At 41.4% G+C, this 18,469-nt stretch overlaps 1 protein-coding gene across 12 annotated transcripts in view; it reads left to right on the plus strand.

Annotated features, from left to right (window-relative positions):
- PDLIM5 (PDZ and LIM domain 5) overlaps positions 1 to 18,469 on the plus strand; it is a 126,999-nt gene that overhangs the window by 105,006 nt on the left and 3,524 nt on the right. For all 12 annotated transcript variants that reach the window (XM_054823306.1, XM_054823316.1, XM_054823311.1 and 9 more), the window contains 4 exons: positions 6,699 to 6,873; positions 12,856 to 13,036; positions 14,033 to 14,153; positions 18,008 to 18,123. In XM_054823306.1, coding sequence (XP_054679281.1) covers positions 6,699 to 6,873; positions 12,856 to 13,036; positions 14,033 to 14,153; positions 18,008 to 18,123 — 593 coding nt within the window. The remainder of the gene's footprint in view (positions 1 to 6,698; positions 6,874 to 12,855; positions 13,037 to 14,032; positions 14,154 to 18,007; positions 18,124 to 18,469) is intronic.

Raw genomic sequence — 18,469 nt, forward strand, 5'->3', positions numbered from 1 at the left:
AAATGTCAACCTTAATTTGACGGTAGTATGAAATTGTAACTCCTGCAGACATGGTGAAAAAATTAATATGTTTCTAAAACTTGAGTGATCTGCCCCTTCTTAAATATAAGCATAGTAATGATGCAGAAATGTACCACCTACTTGTTGGAGGCAGAATGACCTCACCGCAGGATCTGCTGAACAGAAGCTCATCTTTCTGTTACAAATATGACCTTAAACAATTATGCTGGGATTTGATGTTGCTAAATTCACGTGCTGTTGCACCAAGCTGTGCACTTAAACTAATTGCGTAGGTAAATCAGATAGATGCATATTCCCGCCTCTAGTCGTTTAAACAGAGGTGAAGAGATTGTTTGTGTGGTTATTTCACACCCATTGAGTGGGAACGTTCACCAACTTTCAAAACTAGATGGTCATAGTCTTTGATTTGTTAAAAAAGCAAGTAGCCTCTTGTCACGGACTGACTGGCCAGATCAGTTCCTCCTCATTCACTAGCGCCAGCTCAGTGATGTGTCCTGTTCAGATGTACAGGCGTAGGACATCCAAGAATTATGCCTAATATTTGTTCAACTAATGACAAGTCAATATTCCTCCGGTAAATGCATTCCTACGGCTGTTCAGTGTTAAACACCAGCTCCGTGAAACTGGCAGATAATCTGTGTGTGAGCGAGACTGGACAGTCATCCTCTCCGCAGGCGCAGTCAAGCTGTCGAGGTCAGAACAGGGGCTAAAAGCGAGGGAGGCAAAACGTTACCTGCAGAAAGCTACCAAATGGTTTGCTAAACTGTCACTTCAGAGAAGGGAAACACTATTGTACAGATCTCCCTTTTTAATTTCTCCTCGAGGCACGTTTTTGGTAAAAGCGACGCCAGTTGTGCCAAATTTGTGACGGTATGTGATGTAACAAATCACAAGGAGACAGGCTGAGCGAGCCAAAACCACCATACTCATTTTAATTAAGATGCTTTACAGCTAATTTAGCCGGAGCCTTTCCAGTTGAAAGGGTGGTTGCTAGCGCAGGAACTAGCTCCTCCAGTTGCAGGGGCAGTTGAAATTGGGCCGGGGTGGCACCTGTTGTGATTTTCCACGGGGCGCATACCAGCCTTCCAGGGCATTTAAAGACATGATAATGGTTTAATCCTTCCTGTTCTGCCTTTTAATCAGCAGCAGGGATTTAGCTCTTACTGCACTTCCTAGACTCAGTAGGAAACAAAAGGAGAACTGCTGAATGCAGGGCTTTGGGGTTTTTTTGTGGCTTGGGGTTTTTTTTCCTCCCCTCTTGCTTGTCCTGTAGCTTTCTCCATTGAACTTGTGCGATTTCACGCAGGCCTGGGAGTGGATGGGGTGTTATATATGGCTAACGTAACGAGCTGACAGCCGAGCTTTTCAGACACGTCGCTTCATCCGGCCATCTGTTTGGTTTGGAGGGAAGGAACAGGAAGATTTCTTACTGTACAGATATATTAAAAGACAGTAAATTGGACGTATGAAGCCTTAGATTTTCCATTTATAATACAGTAGTTTGATAGCAGTGTATAAATCACTGAGTTAGAACGCTTTAAAATGAAGTTCTGGCACTCCCACCCTTAAAGTAGCATTGTTATTTATAGATATTACATGAAGTCTGATGTTATGTTTAAGTGAGCGTTAAACAGTTCAGGCTGTTGTATTGTTGCTACGCACCGGAGAACCTCTGTCAAAGTGACTTTGGCACCGCTGCGTATCCACCTTTCTCCCTTTGTCTTCCAAACCTTTTGCCAGTGTTTGCAGTTATCCATGTGCTCAGCGATGGAACAGCCTATTGTTAATCTAACGAGGGCAAAGTCACACTGGGATTTTTGAAAAAGAAAAAAAGCCAGTTCTTTACCTTGCCTAAAACTTTGTTAAATATTAAACTAGCCATACCAAGGAGTTTAGTGAAAGCAAACACTGAGGGTTTGCTAAACTTAAACCTAATAAAGTAGAAAGCTAATAGTCAAGTACAAGGTGTTTTCTGTTTTAGAAAAGCCAGCTATGACAATACACAAGTGCAAATCAACAGTGCTTTATAAGGTTTGATTAAAGAGAGCGAAGGTGAAGTGAAGCTTGCAAAGCTCTGAAATTTGGCCACAGAGGTCTTTTCATGACTTGTGGAGAACCCAAACCTCTCTGGCACTCCGAATAGAATAGCTCCTCATGGGGTATATAATTCCCATAAATTTTTTCTTTTATTTATTTAGTGTGTTTACTTGTCATAGTTTAAAATTCTTCAGAGTGAAAGTTGCTGTGCTCTGTCCCATTTTGAGCAACAAAGGTGGCACCCAGACAATACGTGGTGAAGATTGTGTTGTGAGGCAGCTGGAGTGGTTTCCTTCCCCATCCCCACACGGTCATCGTTCGCAATTAAAAATGTGCATGCACCTCGCCAGATCTTGGGTGCCAGGCGCCTCCCTGGCACTCTTTGAGAACAGAGCTGCTGATGGGATCCAAAATCATATATGTAAAATGTAAAAAGCAAAGTATAAAGCACAAACCACAGGAGAGCTCAGACTGATTGCCAAGAGTTGAGAGGTCTTTGCTTAATATTGGGTGTAATAATTTGTACCTACCTTATTATTACTGGTGTGCCCTGGTAAGAGCTTCTCATTGCAAGAAAAAAACACGTGCATAAATTTTTGCAGGTCTGATGTTTTTTCTTTAAATCATGTGGTTGTGTTTCAATCTGAAAGGTTTCCAAGGGAACAGGGAAGCGAAAGGACAGAAGGAGAACGCGGCACCTCTGAGAGTCTCCCCTTCCTCTCTGCTTGTGGAAAAAACATCTTGTCCAGGAGCGTTAAACTTGCTCTTTTAGTAGAAGGGGTAGTTGGGAAGCATCAACGTTAATTCTAAACAAGAAAACAGACTTAATATTTGAAATTCTGTGGGTACAAGAGGTGGAATATTGTTGGAAAAAAATACTGAGAATTCATATAGATTTTAAGTAGGGAACTAATAGTGGTGGGTTTAAAATAAAAACAAAGAAACAAACCAAACAAAAAATGCCACCACCACCAAAAAAAATGCTCTGTGGTAATGAACCTTTGGTAAAATTACTGGAGTGTTCAAGACATGTTTGTGGCCTATAAAAAGACACAAGTGGGCAATAAAAGTTGTCCTCTGGCTGGTGTTCGTATGGGAATGAGGAAGATAAAAGACTGAGGCAAATCAAGCGGTGAGAAAGGGAGAATGATCTATGGTGAAAAAAAATCTAGCAGAACAACTGTAGAAGGTTTACAAAGAAACCAGTGTAGTAAATGTGGTGACATAGCTATTACTGTACTGGTGTATTTTCTTTAATAAGACTATGGATCTAAAGGAGATGGAGGCAGACTGACTCCTCTTCTTTAGGATGAAAAATCTGAACTGAAAGAAACTTGAGTCCACTTCAGAACAGGAATAGAGGGGAATAATACTGTGCAAGACCAGCAAGGTCTTGATGTGAATATACCAGCAAAGAGAAAAATACCCCTTGAGAGAATGCTGTGGGGGCAATGGTGAGCATGGGCAGGGAGCTTCCTGGCTTTACACTGGCCTCAAGAGATGGAAGAAGAGATTGATCAATATAATGCTTTAAGGTCTTGCTTTTCAAGGATTTTTGAGCAGAAGGCAACCTTTTCTGTCTTAGTTCTTAGCTGCTGATGGCATCTGCAGTGATCAGTTAGATATTGTTCCCATCATAGTAGACCAAACAGTGGCATAAATTTAGAAATGACAGTTGAAAAGCCTTTTAGAACTCAGTTTTTGACCAATATCCAAAAGTATTCTGGCAAATATAGAAGTATCTGAAGGCTTAGGGCTTATTTGTTATTCTGTTTATTCTGTTTGCACTGTGGCTGTGATCCCATGGGAGTCCTGCGTCTGCTGAAGGTCTGGGCATTGAACGTCAGTTGGGCGATGTGAAGTGGAGTGGGTCCATTTGCCTTCACTGGTCACGCTAAATGCCCAGCTTTCGCTTAGGCCACAGCTCTTGCTTAACACAGTACTAACTTGTGTGGTTTATATTATGGTTGGCTTAAAAGAGAATTTTTGTTTTAACATAAGATCATTAGTAGACCGAAGTTATTTCCTAAACTGATGGACTATCTCCTTCTCTCCTTTTTTAGTGCTTTGAATAACTTGGAAATGACTGATCTAACAACTCTATAGAGAAGGTTTATATAGATAAATTCTGCTCCTGGCCAGTAGTAACTTTAAAGTTGGGTAGTGTTCAGAAAAGCATCATTCATAAAAACAACATTAATGAAAGCTGTAATGAGACCAAAGAAAAGAGAATAATTGTGATGTTTGTACTTTTTTTTTCCTCCCCCTTTAAGCAAGCAGAAGGACTTTTTTTAACCCTGCAGTGCAAACAAGAGCTAGCTGATGTGTCTGAATGGGCTTTGGGATTCAGCAGATAACTCAAACAGAAATTAGTGATATACTAGAAGCTGCGCTGCAATTTGATTTATGGCAAAAGCAGTCTTCAAACAGATTTGGTTTTAGTGTGTATTTTTGTCTTCTCATGAAATGGGACCTGAAAATTAGAAAGCCATGTGTGATGACAGAGGAGGAAAGTGCTGTTAATCAAAACCACTTTTGTTCATGTCTTCAAAGCCTTTCTGCCACCTTTTCCATTTTCATCTGTTCCTGTGTTTTAAGTTTAGCAGACATTTATAATTTAAAGTGAACTACAGTAGCAGAATGACTTGTTCAAGATCAAGTGCTTCTATTCCTAAATACTTTCTACTCAGAAATGCTGAATGTTTCTAGAATCAAGATGTTACTTTTTCAAGATATTGCAAATCAATTAATTATATATTAAATATAATCAATAGTCTTGTATTTAAAAAAAAAAACCCCAAACAAAAACAAACAACAAAAACACAACAAAAAACCCCTGATGAACTGGTATACCTTTTGCTACTTCAGATACTGAAAAGTATCCAAAAATATGCCAGTCTTGAAATGACCTGATTTGAGAAAATTTGATGAACTGATGAGTTCGACAAAAAAAAAAAAAAGGTGTATGATTGTATTGCTTCTTCATACAGAGAAAGAGTAAGAAAGAGTAGGTATTGAGCCCATATCAGTGGATTAATACCAAGCATAATTATAGTACAAAAGTATTGGTGTTGAAAAGGATTTCAGGATTTCTCTTCCAGCTGTGTTGCCTTAGCCTACAAATACACGAGTAGAGGGGGGTTTTGTTAACTAAAGTGCACTGTATTGTGATTAAATTGTGTAGTGTGTGGCTATCTTACTTCTGTAAATAGCAAGGGACTGGCATTTCTGTTAAATTTTCTGTGTGTTTACTGTTGCTTGAATTATCTTCTCTGTGAATCAGTATGCCCCTTCCATTTGAGCAGGGAATGCAATGTTTTACCTGAAAGGTATTTGCAACTTTTCTGTAGGGCAGAGGCTGATCAGCATTACATTAAGGGAGATAATGATAAAGGATTTTTCATCTTTTCCCTGGAAGATGATACAAAAAGATGAGAGGAAGACTAGCACAAAGATTAAAAGCTCCACAAACTAGTTATTTTGCAAAGCTCCGTACCGATGCCCTGACCTTGTGTGGGAGAGCTGCATCGCTGCAACAGAAGCAATACCCTGCGCTGTCTGATGTCTCTGTCATGGCTTGGTTGTTTCTCTCTGAGCTTCCACTCAGATCTTAATTTCACTTCTTGATTTACAAGGTTTAGTACAGCTGCACGAAAGCCAGGACACTGAGTAAACACTCACGTTTTCTCTTGCCTGTGGTTACAAACAAACGGGTATGGAAATGGGGGGTGGGTTTTAGCGTACTTGAAAAAGAAAAAGAATTCTCCACTCGACAGGAATAACTGCTCCCATAAACTCATGTTGCTGTAGCTTGTACGTTACCAAGGTACGTACATCGATAGAGGAGAAAGAAAAGCAGAGGACTGTTTGTTTCTTCATTACCCTTGGCAACAGTATCATCTGTGCCTTTCATTTTTGTAAATGCATTTTTCGTACTCCATAAAAGCTTATGGCTGTTCTACGACTCTAAAAACCTGAGCACAAATGGAAGTGTGTGGATGTATACATTTCTGAACACGTCAGGGTTTTATTTGTGTCATAACTTTTATAAAGAGGATGTGAATGTGGCCTTTGGAGCACTTCAGATTGGCAGTATGTAGTGATCTAGACAAGCGTTTAAATTCAATTTAGAAATATGTTTCCTTATACAGTACTGTATTTCAAGTTCCTTTCCATGTTGTATTGAATGCGTACTCTTGTTTAATCTGTTAGTAATGACGTATGATCTATTGCACTCACTGTAAAATGTTTTGAGTAGGTATGTCATATTCTCCTGTCTCTGTTCATACACTGATATTCTTGGCTTCAGCTTTTGTATCTAAAGCAAAATAATGCCTTCACAGGTTATATATTCTTTTGCCTAACTTCTTTATTCTTTAGTATGTTGAATTTTTTCCACTACTACTACAAGTGAGCCCAAACCATTCTGTGTTATTTAACAGACATTTCATAAAGTAGGTAGGACTTACTGGGTGGGGGGGAGGAGGGGAAAATAAGTGCTTTTTAATTTGTTCTTTTAAGTAGGCAGGTATACACTGGACAAAGATGTTAGGCAAATATTGCTGGTTGCTTGTATTTCAAGAATATTTACTTGGTACTGAAAGATGGTCTTCTGAATGCTTTTGGTACTCTTTCCCCAGCTCCTGCCAGTGGATGGACATCAAACAATATTAAACCACCTGTAACAACTGCCCCGAGTGAAAAATTTGTGACAGCACCTCAGCTAAATGAGCAAGACACGTTGGTTCAGAGGGCAGAGCATATTCCAGCGGGAAAGCGTACTCCCATGTGTGCACACTGTAATCAGGTCATAAGGTTTGTATCTATTTTCTGGGTATACTCTTAGCTGGGTAAAAAACTGGCTGGATGGCCAGGCCCAAAGGGTTGCGGTGAATGGAGCTAAATCCAGCTGGTGGCCAGTCACAAGTGGTGTTCCCTAGGGCTTAGTACTGGGGCCAAGTCTCTTTAATATCTTTATCAGTGATCTGGACGAGGGGATCGAGTGCACCCTCAGTAAGTTTGCAGACAACACCAAGATGGATGGGAGTTGAACTGCTTGAGGGTAGGAAGACTCTACAGAGGGATCTGGACAGGCTGGATCGATGGGCCGAGGCCAGCTGTATGAGGTTCAACAAGGCTCAGTGCCAGGTCCTGCACTTGGGCCACAACCACCCCATGCAGCGCTACAGGCTTGGGGCAGAGTGGCTGGAAAGCTGCCCAGTGGAAAAGGACCTGGGGGCGTTGATCTACAGCTGGCTGAATATGAGCCAGCAGTGTGCCCAGGTGGCCAGAAAGGCCAACGGTGTCCTGGCTTGTATCAGCAATAGTGTGGCCAGCAGGAGTAGGGCAGTGATTGTCCCCCTGTACTGGGCACTGGTGAGGCCACACCTCGAGTCCTGTGTTCAGTGTTGGGCCCCTCACTACAAGAAAGACATTGAGGGGCTGGAGTGTGTCCAAAGAAGGGCAACAAAGCTGGTGAAGGGTCTAGAGCACAAGTCTTACAAGGAGCAGCTGAGGGAACTGGGGTGGTTTAGCCTGGAGAAGAGGAGGCAGCGGGGTGACCTTATGGCTCTCTACAACTACCTGAAAGGAGGTTGTAGCCAGGTGGGTGTTGGTCTCTTCTCCCAAGTAACAAGTGATAGGACAAGAGCAAATGGTGTCAAATTGTGCCAGGGGAGGTTTAGATATTGGATATTAGGAAAAATTTCTTCACTTGAAAGAATTATCAATCATTGGAACAGGCTGCCCAGGGAAGCAGTTGAGTCACCATCCCTGGAGGTATTTATAAGATTTGTAGACGTGGTGCTTAGGGACATGGCTTAGTGGTGGACTTGGCAGTGCCAGATTAACGGTTGGAGTTGATGATCTTAAAGGTCTTTTCCAACCTAAACGATTCTATGATTCTATGATTTTTTATTCATCCTGCAGGCTCTCTGCAGCAGGGTTTTGTTTTGCTTTCATGGTTTTTGATTCCTTAGTCACAAGTGTTTTAAGGCTTCATTTCAATAATCACAAGATCACAAGAACGGTAGGGGTTGGAAGGGACCTCTGGAGGTCATCTAGTCAGCCTTTCCACCATGGGTTTTTGCAGCCTCTTGAGCCCTGGCTTGGATTCTGCATCAGAACATGCAGCTAACTCAAATCACTTGATCTCTAGTGATCAATTGAGTCCAGCTTGTTTACTTCCATTAGGTTTCTGTTCTGATAGTTCAATACCAGTTCAGTTAACATCAAGTTAATTTTAAAGGACTGTTTGCTAACTGATCTGTGATGGCTTGAAGAAGCTTTTCCTCTTCTATTGTATATATCAAGGAGATAAATATATATGATCTGAATCCCCTTGAAACAATAGAAAATCTTATAGAAATTTCCAACATAGGTGCACATCTTTTCTAATTTTGCTTCACCGCAAAATGGAAGATTAATATCAAAAAGGTCTACACACTTTTGGGATGAGATTCATCTGATTCATTGAACAGCTTGGCCTATATGATCATTCTGTCTGTAGTTAGTATTCTGACCTTTTTGTTCCCTGGGCTTTGGATTTGGATTTGTGTCTAGTAAATAACATGCAAGCAACTGTGCATTTCCCTTCTTGTTACTATCATTTCAATTTAAAACCGAAAATAGCAAATCCACTATATGCTGCATCTTGCATGCAAATAAACTTCAGTGACTTTTACAGCACCCGTGGTTTATCAGGGTTCACTGATGCTCTGTGCCATGGGGTCTTGCAGCACAGGCCACAGATCACTCCTGAGCAGCCAACCTCTCCTCTTGGCCCTTAAACCACTTGCTGCTACTCCAGGCTTTCCTGCTTTGATCACCATTAAAAAGGAGATGAGCTCCCACCCTGTGAGTAGGCAAGTGTGTTTGTCCATGGAGCAACCTTTGCTCTTTAGTGGATGCATGAGGAAAAACTGCCAAGCCCTACTTGACAGTACTTAAGCCATTGTCACCTATTGTAAGTGACACCTCTTCATGAATAGTAATTGATACCCATGTCTAACTTCTTTGTAATTTGCTGGTGGTGTTTAAATCCTTATATTTCTTCATATGTTAAATGCCACCTCAATTATTAAAAGCAAAGCAAGCATTGTTTCATTCGAGGATGAGTTGACGTGCATTAATCAATGCCAAATATGCCTCCTGTTCACAGCATACAGTGGATTGGAAAGATTGCAATAGCATTTGAATTCAAGTTTTAGCATAATTACAGTTCATGCCCTTAGTGGTAGTGTTACCTATGAAAAGGTAGGAGCAGGCTCAAGTGACATTGCATTGTACATCTGTTTTGAAGCCAAAATGCATTGCGGAGTCGGTTACTTTACACTCAGGCATAGAATAACCATGGCTGGTTGAGCCACAACCATTTCTTAGAGACATCTTATAACTTTTTAATATATCTTTAATTATTCATACAGTGATTGTCTGAAGATTCCATTTTTTTTCCCAAAGCTTTTCTTTCAAGTAAGCTTTTCTTTCCACGTCTAAAAGAATCAAAGCTGGAGGCAAACAAAATTTCCCATGATCTACTTGCTGTGGCGATCTGACAAACTTCTGACATTTCCTGATGAAGACTTCTGGCTCCCAGGCATTCTTATCGAGTGCTGCAGGGCAGAGTTGGCTCTTCCTCTGAAATCCAAATGTGTTTTCCCTGGATCTCCATTGAGAACATGTTCTTTGGCGTGTCTGCTTGTGAATGATGATTTGGCTTTGTCACCTTTTCATACAGCTTAATTGTTTTTAAAGGCAAAAGGAGAAAGTACGAATGGCACTTCCCTCCAGCTTCTCCTATACAGAAATTATGTATTGTGGCATTTTCTAGTGAGGAGAAGAAGAAACTTCCCAGAGTGTAGACTGCTGTATGGTTAACTGTAAAGTGATTGGCCTACTTAGCAGATGTGGAAATCTTTTTGATCTCTCTACCACCAAATTTCAGTTCTGGCTTGCTGTCATAATAAAAGCCGCATGAGAAGCTAGATTATCGGCATACTAATACATCCTGACCTATATCATTGCTACATGCAGAACCCAGATGTTTTAGGATGCTACTAAATTTATGTACCTGGTGATCCTTTGGGACATAAGATTTTGAAATACTGTTGTAAATAGATCAGAATCCCTTATAAAAAAATAATTACTACTCTTTGCTTTCATCTGTGAGTTTGGTTCACGTGGTCTAGATGGTGATGCCAGAAATTTGTTCAGAAATGCTTAGCATGTCAAAGTAGCCTGGGATAGAGGCACATTCATAGTTGGATCATCCCATATCTTTGGATGGAAGGAATGTGGAGTTTTAGCACCACCTTTAAAAATATTTTCTAGTTGACAGAGGCATGTGGGATTTTTTTAATTGTATTATTCTTTTTAAATGAGAAAGGAAGGATGAAGCCATTTGCAGCCATCTTCCTAGTATTTCATGCCCTAGCTACTTCCCATCGGGTTGCGTGAGCGTGGGCGTGCGGCCCCCTTACTTAAATCGGGGCTTTAAACTCCTTTTCAAATGAATACAGCAAATAAATACCTTTCATTACTGGAAGCTATCGTTTCGATTGCAAAAATATGCAGAGACCAGGAACACCTCAAAGTTCTGAATATCATGTTTTAGTGTATTTTACATGGCAGGTGTTTATCTTTTTTTTTCTTTTTTTTTTTTTCTTCCACATGCTTTAGGACAGCTTTTAAGTCATTGGTATCATTAAGCTGCAGCGTCAGCTTGACATGTTTAAACTACGGCCTGATTAAAAGTAAAATTGTGTTTAGAAAGCGTTCTTCTGGACACGTGTGCGTGGGGAGTCAGCCCGCTAATGGAACACCTCGGAGACATTGTGCAGGGCATAGCCACAGCTGTCTGGGGACTTTGGGAAAGAAACTCCATAGATGCACTCTCGGGCTGTTCCCCATCCGTTTGGTTCCTGCGTGTGCTATCCCGAATGGCTAACCTCAACATGTCAGAGCTGTAAACTCTGGAGAGCTAAATGCAGCAGATGTTGTAAAAATTCCTTCCTCTCCGGTCGCTAGCGTACTTGCTTTCTGTTGCAGAGCTAACCGAGCCTATCGTTTCGGTGCAGATGGCCAGAAACTCAATCCTACCTGGAGCCGGGAGAGCCTCTTCGGTGTCAGCCCCGTGTTAATGAATCTGTTAAATTAGCCCGTGCTGACACGGCGCACTGAGAGCACTCTGTTGTACATAAGGGCTTGTATTGTTTGATCAGTACATAACTGAAAGGGCATTGATGTATAAAAGGTGCTTGTAGGGTGGCGGGAGGGTATCGGGTTAGGTCAGTGTTTGCGCTGCTGAGGCATCCGCTGGGAGCGGGGGCCAGGGAGCTCAACCCCGGCTCCCTCCTTAAAGGGCTACGAGCTGCTCTCCAGGAGCTGCTTTTCGCTGCGTTCTCTCCGATAATCGGAGGTGAATAGAAGAAACTGTTTCAGATTAAATATGTTCTTCATCTCGGAAGGTGTGCAAGTTGTCCTAAGTCTGAGTCCCTTATCTTTGACTTCTCATCCTGTTGAAAATGCATAGCATCTCTAGAGAAAATGTAGAAGAGAAATTAAAATAATTACCCCCTGCTCTCAATGAAGTTGTCCTTTGCCCGCTTATATTCCTGTCTTAGAGTCAGTATAACCCTGGAAGCAAATTTTAAGGTAGTTTTTTTTCCTTCTCTATTGCTGTTGCTTTGTTCATATGAAAATCTTAATTTACACAAGAATTTTCTTGTAGCTTACTCTATTTTAAAAAAAAATGTTTAGCAACAGGGTGGTGATACTAGTACCTTACGCTTTTTCTTTTTTTTGCGGTGAAGTATTAGATCAGAAAAAAGTGATGCATTACTGAAAGAATGGCATCTTTATTGGTCTTGCAAAAATGGCAAATCTGGTGAGGGGGATGAACTTGAACCACAAAGTTCACTTGAAACCTAAATTCTGGAAGGTTGAATGTTGGTGGGAGCTCATTAAAGTAAATATGTTCGTTAAAGAAATTAGCATCCTGAATATGTTTTCAAATGAATACAGATACAATGGCATATGCCTGGGATTTACGAGTTACAAGCTGAGAATTTTTTGTTGACTGCTAAATGGACAGGTTTATCTTGTCTATTAACCTTGTTGCATTAGACAAATGCTATTAATAGCATCATTATTTTGTATTTGCAAATAACAGAGGAGACTGTGGTTTTGGAGAAAATGGTCCTATTTTAACTAGCTTCTGAAGGAAAAGGGAAAAAAAAAAAAAGGATGCCTCACCCTCCCCCCCAACAACTGGGATGGGTTATCCTGGAACAAACTTGCTGGATAAGGACAGCAACTGAATTTTTGTCTCACAAGAAACTGATATTATCGACTCTTAATGGAGTCAAGTCTACTTGAATATTTGTGGCCTCAATACAAATGCGCACTGAAAGAGAGCTGATCGTATCTCCGAGTGAAATATCTATTTGCAATAGATGGAAATAGTTGGAAACACAGGGAACATCTTTCTTCTTCTCTTCCCTAGCAGCTACTTCAGCACTGTATCTAATGCAGTTCTAAAATAAGATTTCTGAAATGCAGTGAAACGAAGAGAATTAGTATTTATTGTGGTGAGGTGTTTCTGGGAGATAGTTCAATGGGAATAGATCTAGTCAGCACTCGACGCTTTCTTAGAGCCCCTAGGAGGAAAGAGGGATGGAGCAGCGTAAGGTTTTGAACAGTGTAGTAATGTCATAGAGGTATCGCATGTTAAGCCTATTAACACCTTTTGCAGGAGCCAACCCAGGGGCATTTGCTGACAAAATCTCTTCTTTCTAATAGAGGACCCTTCCTGGTGGCTTTGGGAAAGTCGTGGCATCCAGAGGAGTTTAACTGTGCTCATTGCAAAACCTCCATGGCTTACATTGGATTTGTGGAAGAGAAAGGAGCGCTGTATTGCGAGGTCTGCTATGAGAAGTTCTTTGCCCCTGAGTGTTCAAAGTGCCAGAGGAAGATCCTTGGAGTAAGTGACCAGCGTTGGGCCCAATTTTTCAGTGGGAACAATAATCACAGTGTTCAGTGCTTCTCTGTAATGAAATTCCGTTTTATCTGGCCCAGCTTACGTTCCTCTAGACATACTCTGACGTACCTTTTCAGCTCCCATCACATACTGAATATGTTTTTTGCTCTGATGTTGAGCCTTTTCAGTCTCTTTGAGAAAAGGTGGTGGTGTCTCCTCAGCTCTTCCAAGTTCAGCTCCCGTTTTCACCAAGGTGTTCTGTAGCTGTTGTGATTACTAGATTTTCTTGAGCAAAATGCTTTTAATTGGCAGCATTTTACAAAATTGGAGGGGGGAAAAAAAAAAGAAAAATAAATAATCCTCCTTAGCTAAACTGAGCGCTGAGGAACACACTGGTTGGCTAGATGTGAAGTACTGAAATAGTCCCAGGGGTAATGTAGAAAGACGCATTACCCTACTCGGCACTAATATCGCTAATTTGAGCCCGCCAGCCGATCGTCCACTGCTTTACTGCAGACAGCAATGTCTGGGCTCTTGTGTAACTGGGGTCACGCAGGGCTCTGGCAGCGCAATTCTCAGGTCATATTTGGCACTATAGCATCTTCCAAAAGAACACAGAGCAGTCGTGATGTCTTCTGGTTAACTATTCACAGGCTCGAGGAGATGTCAGAGATGCTGCTTTTCTTATTCCAGGGGACCGTGGTGGGTGAGATCTCAATTAAAATGGAAAAGGCAAACAAATGAGTTTTTAAATCTGTCCAACCCTACATTGAACCTTCCAAAAAATGAAAAGTTGCTTATGACAAATAAGGAGATGTACCATAAATAAAGCACCTCATTAACTTTAACATCAGCAGAAATGGAGGGCACAAGCCATTTTCAAAGTAGTAATAGGAAACAAAGTATTCTTGAAACAAACCTAGTGTGGAGGCATGGTCACCACAATCTAGTCATCACATCAAAATAATGTGTTAATAACACTTTTTCTAATCCCCACAGGAAGTAATAAATGCTTTGAAACAAACTTGGCACGTTTCCTGCTTCGTGTGTGTGGCCTGTCATAACCCCATCCGCAATAATGTCTTCCACTTAGAAGACGGCGATCCCTACTGTGAGACGGGTAAGAAGCAACACAACCAAAGTTTACTGCGGCCGTGCGGGGAAGCAGAGCTTAATAAGGTTGGAAAAAAAAATCATAATTCTTTTCTCTCAAGCTGAACTTTAGAAGCGTCCCAGCAAATTCATGTAACTTTGATATGTCAATTCAAAGCAGCAGCAAGCGCTGTAGACGCTTTGAGTTTGCAGCAGAAGTTGGTGAGAATTTCTTTATCGGCTTCGGCAGGAGCGGGCTTCTTGTCACTGGTTTTACTTGTTAAACCCTCAGCTCTATCAGTGATACAGTAAAGTGTTAATTTTAGAGTGACTTTCTAGTTGGATTTAAAAGAATCTGGAGTTTATGTAAATCTGCTTATTTACTAAACAAGCAAATGCAGTTGAGTAATGTTTTACACTGAATAGCCTTATTCACAGCCGGGAGGGGCTTCCAAGAGTAAGCAGTGTGCCCAGGAAGTGTTTTGCAGGATCAGGGTAACATCTGTTGAACATAAGCTTGGGATGAAAAAAAAAAACCAAACAGGCTGTCGGGGAAAAATACAGTGATACAATTATAGCACTTGAAAGCCTGATGAGCACTATTACGTGAAAGATGTGGCTTAGAAGTTCAGAGGCATTATGATTTGGTTTTTAGCACTTCCAGATAATCATATCTTTTTTTATTAATATGAACAGCTTTTATTTATGTTGGTTTCCTAGTTTGCTTAAAAGTTTCCACGTACCCTTTTGGGCTATGGAAGAAAGAGATAATATTTGGAAAACAATTCCACAATATGGACAAGAAGCAAAATTGCATCAAAATCATTTATTTTCACACTGCATGCTGTTTTACATCCATGGTAGAACCATCAGTCATACCTTTTCTGTGTTTTTCCTTCTCCTGCAAGGAGCATTGTAGTTTAACTAGAGGTGGAAGTGAATTGACCAGGAAAAGATTTAGCATGAAATCCTGGTGTCCTGTTTGGAGCTAAGATTTCCTTCTGGGTTGATCCCACAGTTGTTCGCAGCAGGTGCCATGGAGAGTGCTAGGTACCGAAAGGGTGAGGAAAGCAGGCAAAATTTATCCAAAATTTCTCTGTCAGAGACGCTTTAATGAGGTGTTGGCAGATAACGAAAGGACGTGGTAGGTTATTGCTAACTCAGTGGCACAAGTAGGGTAACGTGTTGCTCCTACTGAACTAGTGGAGCAGCAGAGGAAACGGATATACTAGCAGCATCCTCCAGTGTGACAGCATGGTGAAATTTCATCCTGAAACAATCTGAAGCTCCTAATCTTGGAACCATTTGATGATTCAAAAATAGTACTGGAGGAATCGATAACTCCCCTTTGGGTGGAAAGCTTGTGACCGGGTTTGTTCTGCTAATATTGAATTCTTGTTCTTGCCACCAAATGACCCGTATGTTGTGCGGTGTATTGATTTGTGCTACTGTTACAACTCCTGTGCACAAGTGCACACTTTTCTATACTGTGAGCAGAAAACACTGGGATAAAACGTCAAGATTATTATACTTCTCGCAAAGCTTATTTCTGAGATAGAACGTTGCTAGCACAGTTAATGTAGACACGTTCTGTGAGGTGTTATTGGCAGTGATATGTTGTAATGGCTCTGGCTTTCTAACTAGATGTTAATTTGAGATATATTCATTCTTCAAAGACTTTCAGTCCAGCTGGAGTTAAGAGTCTATGACTAATTTTAAAGAAATAAGGAGTAAATGTCATTGCCAACTTTCCTTCTTCTGAGTGCAAAGAAGGGTTCTAATTTTAAATCTGTATTTGAAATTATAACAGCATTAGCTATTAGTATTAAGCGGGTTTAATCTGCAAAACGTTCTGGTTTTGGATGTCAATGCTAAAATTAAATTAAAAGTGCAGATATCTACAACTTTGAACTTTTTAAAGTGGAGAGTTAATAACCTAGTTTTGAAAATGCTGTGTGCAGGAAGCATTGATATGTGACTGTATAAGAAGTCTGCCTTGGAAGGCTTCTGTGGTATCGCAATTCAAGCATGCAAAAGCAAAAGAAAGCTGATGCCCTTCATTCTGCCTTATCTATTGCCCTTTCTTCAGAAGAAAAGCCAATAAACTTATCAACACAAACCACAGGCCAACTTACAAAAGTCTTTAACTACTGGCACCAGGAAAGTATCAGAAAAAGATTGTGTACAAACTGGAATGCAAAGAGCTGAAACAGTACGGTCATGAGACTGCGTCCTTCTGGGGTTTTGGGCAGAGGTGTTGTACTATTTGATGTTTTTACTGTCTGTCTTCTGCTTAAACGCTTGCAAATTCATGCCAGTAGCATGGATTAATGAAGGCGATCGGTGAAGCGGTTTCTTGACTCTGTCAGCCATCAAGACCTTTGCTTTTCTGGAACGCTTATGTTTCCCGTCCTGCTGAGATGCCTCCTATGATGATGCTTTTTGAGGTCATCATACAGAACACTGTCCTACTAAACCGAAACAGGACTCTTCCCTCATGCTTGGCGCATACAATAAGCCTGTGTAGGCTCTGCTGCAGTAAGCAGTAGAGCTTCGGCAGATCTCTGTCATCTAGTAGAGGAACAAAATCTCCTTGCACACTGCTTACCACTCCTTATAGCACTCCTTGAAAACAACCCCTGACATCTTATTTTCTTCTCAGAGCCAGAGTGTTACTGTTAAGGATGAAGTCCAAAGCTTCATTATGGTTGTCATTCTGTCTGTAGTTCATCTTATGAAGATGTAATGTTGCATGACATTATGCATTTGGCATGGTAGCGTGTTGATCCCAAATTCTCTTGTCTTATAGCACTAATGCTGTTTGTCTCCTGTGCAGGAAAAAAGCATTTCCTTCTTAGAATGAGGTGTTTGAGAGTTGAAATGAATGGAAAAGGTCAGACAACTTGGGGTGAAATTTAGGTCTGCACAGGTGGGCAGCAGAGGGCTGTGGTGACTTGTAGCCCCTGAGATGGCTCTACACATGGAGAGGCGAGTTTCACACACTGAGACCATGGGAATGGGGGTGGGTGTCACTGACTCCCACCCAAATTTATATATGTATTTTATCTTGCTAGTCTGCCCTGTCTGTCTTTTTCAAGCTCTGCATTCGGTGGGGAATACGAATACTTCGGTGCCCTTGGTTTTGGTCCCCACTGTCTCAGACTGCTGGAGGAGATCATCTCTGCTGGCTCCAGGGGAGCCTCCAGAGGCACCGAGTCAATCCAGTGCCTAAAAATGGATGGTGCAAATACCCTTCAGTGGTACCAGTCACTAATAACCATCCTGGCACCCCACTGATACTTTTTGTTAAATGCAATAAAAGTACTGGCTAAAGCCTCAGGTTTGGGTTTGGTTTGGGGTTTGGTTTTTTGGGGTTTTTCTTGAAAGAGCCATGTAATAAATTCAGTGATCAGAAAACTATTCTGACTTGATCCAAATTGCTAGCCTCTGTTTAGGACAGAAGCCTAATGATTGCGTGATTTTTGCGTATTACAGTCTGGGGCAAATATTGTGCCGGGAGTTCATTACTTGCTGAGGGGTCTGTCGTGTGCACAGCCAGGGTATGCTTTCAAGGCAGACCCGGAAGGAACGTAAGGAGCACATTTTCCCCGTGAGCACGCTATTGATTTCAAGGAAATGAAACACCAGGAAGATGGAAGCATTGCTCACTTGAAAGGATAAGGAAGGGGATGAGAACTGAATTAGCAAGGAAAGGAAGGCATCCTGGTCTTTCGATCTAGGAGCAGTTTATTGAGTGTACCCAGCATTATAAAACTCGGCAAGTGCAAAGCCGCTGCCATTGAGAGAAAAGCACAAAGGTTTCAAAGGGTCGGTCTTGCTTTTCTGTGTATGCTTCATCTTAAAACCCATTTGTGTTTGCAGATTACTATGCTCTCTTCGGTACTATGTGCCATGGCTGTGAATTCCCCATTGAAGCTGGAGACAGGTTTCTTGAAGCCCTGGGCCACACTTGGCATGACACTTGCTTTGTATGCTCAGTAAGTAAAGCCAGTCTACATTTTAAACAAACCCATGGCAGCAGTGCTTGTGCTAACCTGACCGATACGGGAGTTAACAGCTCAAACCTCTTTCAATCCTCCGAGCCCAAACAAAAAGCACTTTCCCAGTTATTTGGAAGGTGTGTTGCTATTGTGAGCCTTTGGCAGCGGTCCAGAGGAGTTGGCCTGGATTGCAGCCATGTGTCCTAGCGTTTAGCCCTTGGCGTTTACCTCCTCGGAGCAAGCGTTGGAGGCCATACAGGAATGGGCTGCGTTTCTAAAGTGGCAAGAGTGCTTTTGACCTAAAGACACTGTACCCAAAGTATTACCTGCTCGTATTTTATGA

Source organism: Grus americana, chromosome 4 (assembly GCF_028858705.1).
Source record: "Grus americana isolate bGruAme1 chromosome 4, bGruAme1.mat, whole genome shotgun sequence".
In the NCBI taxonomy this organism is placed as follows: domain Eukaryota; kingdom Metazoa; phylum Chordata; class Aves; order Gruiformes; family Gruidae; genus Grus; species Grus americana.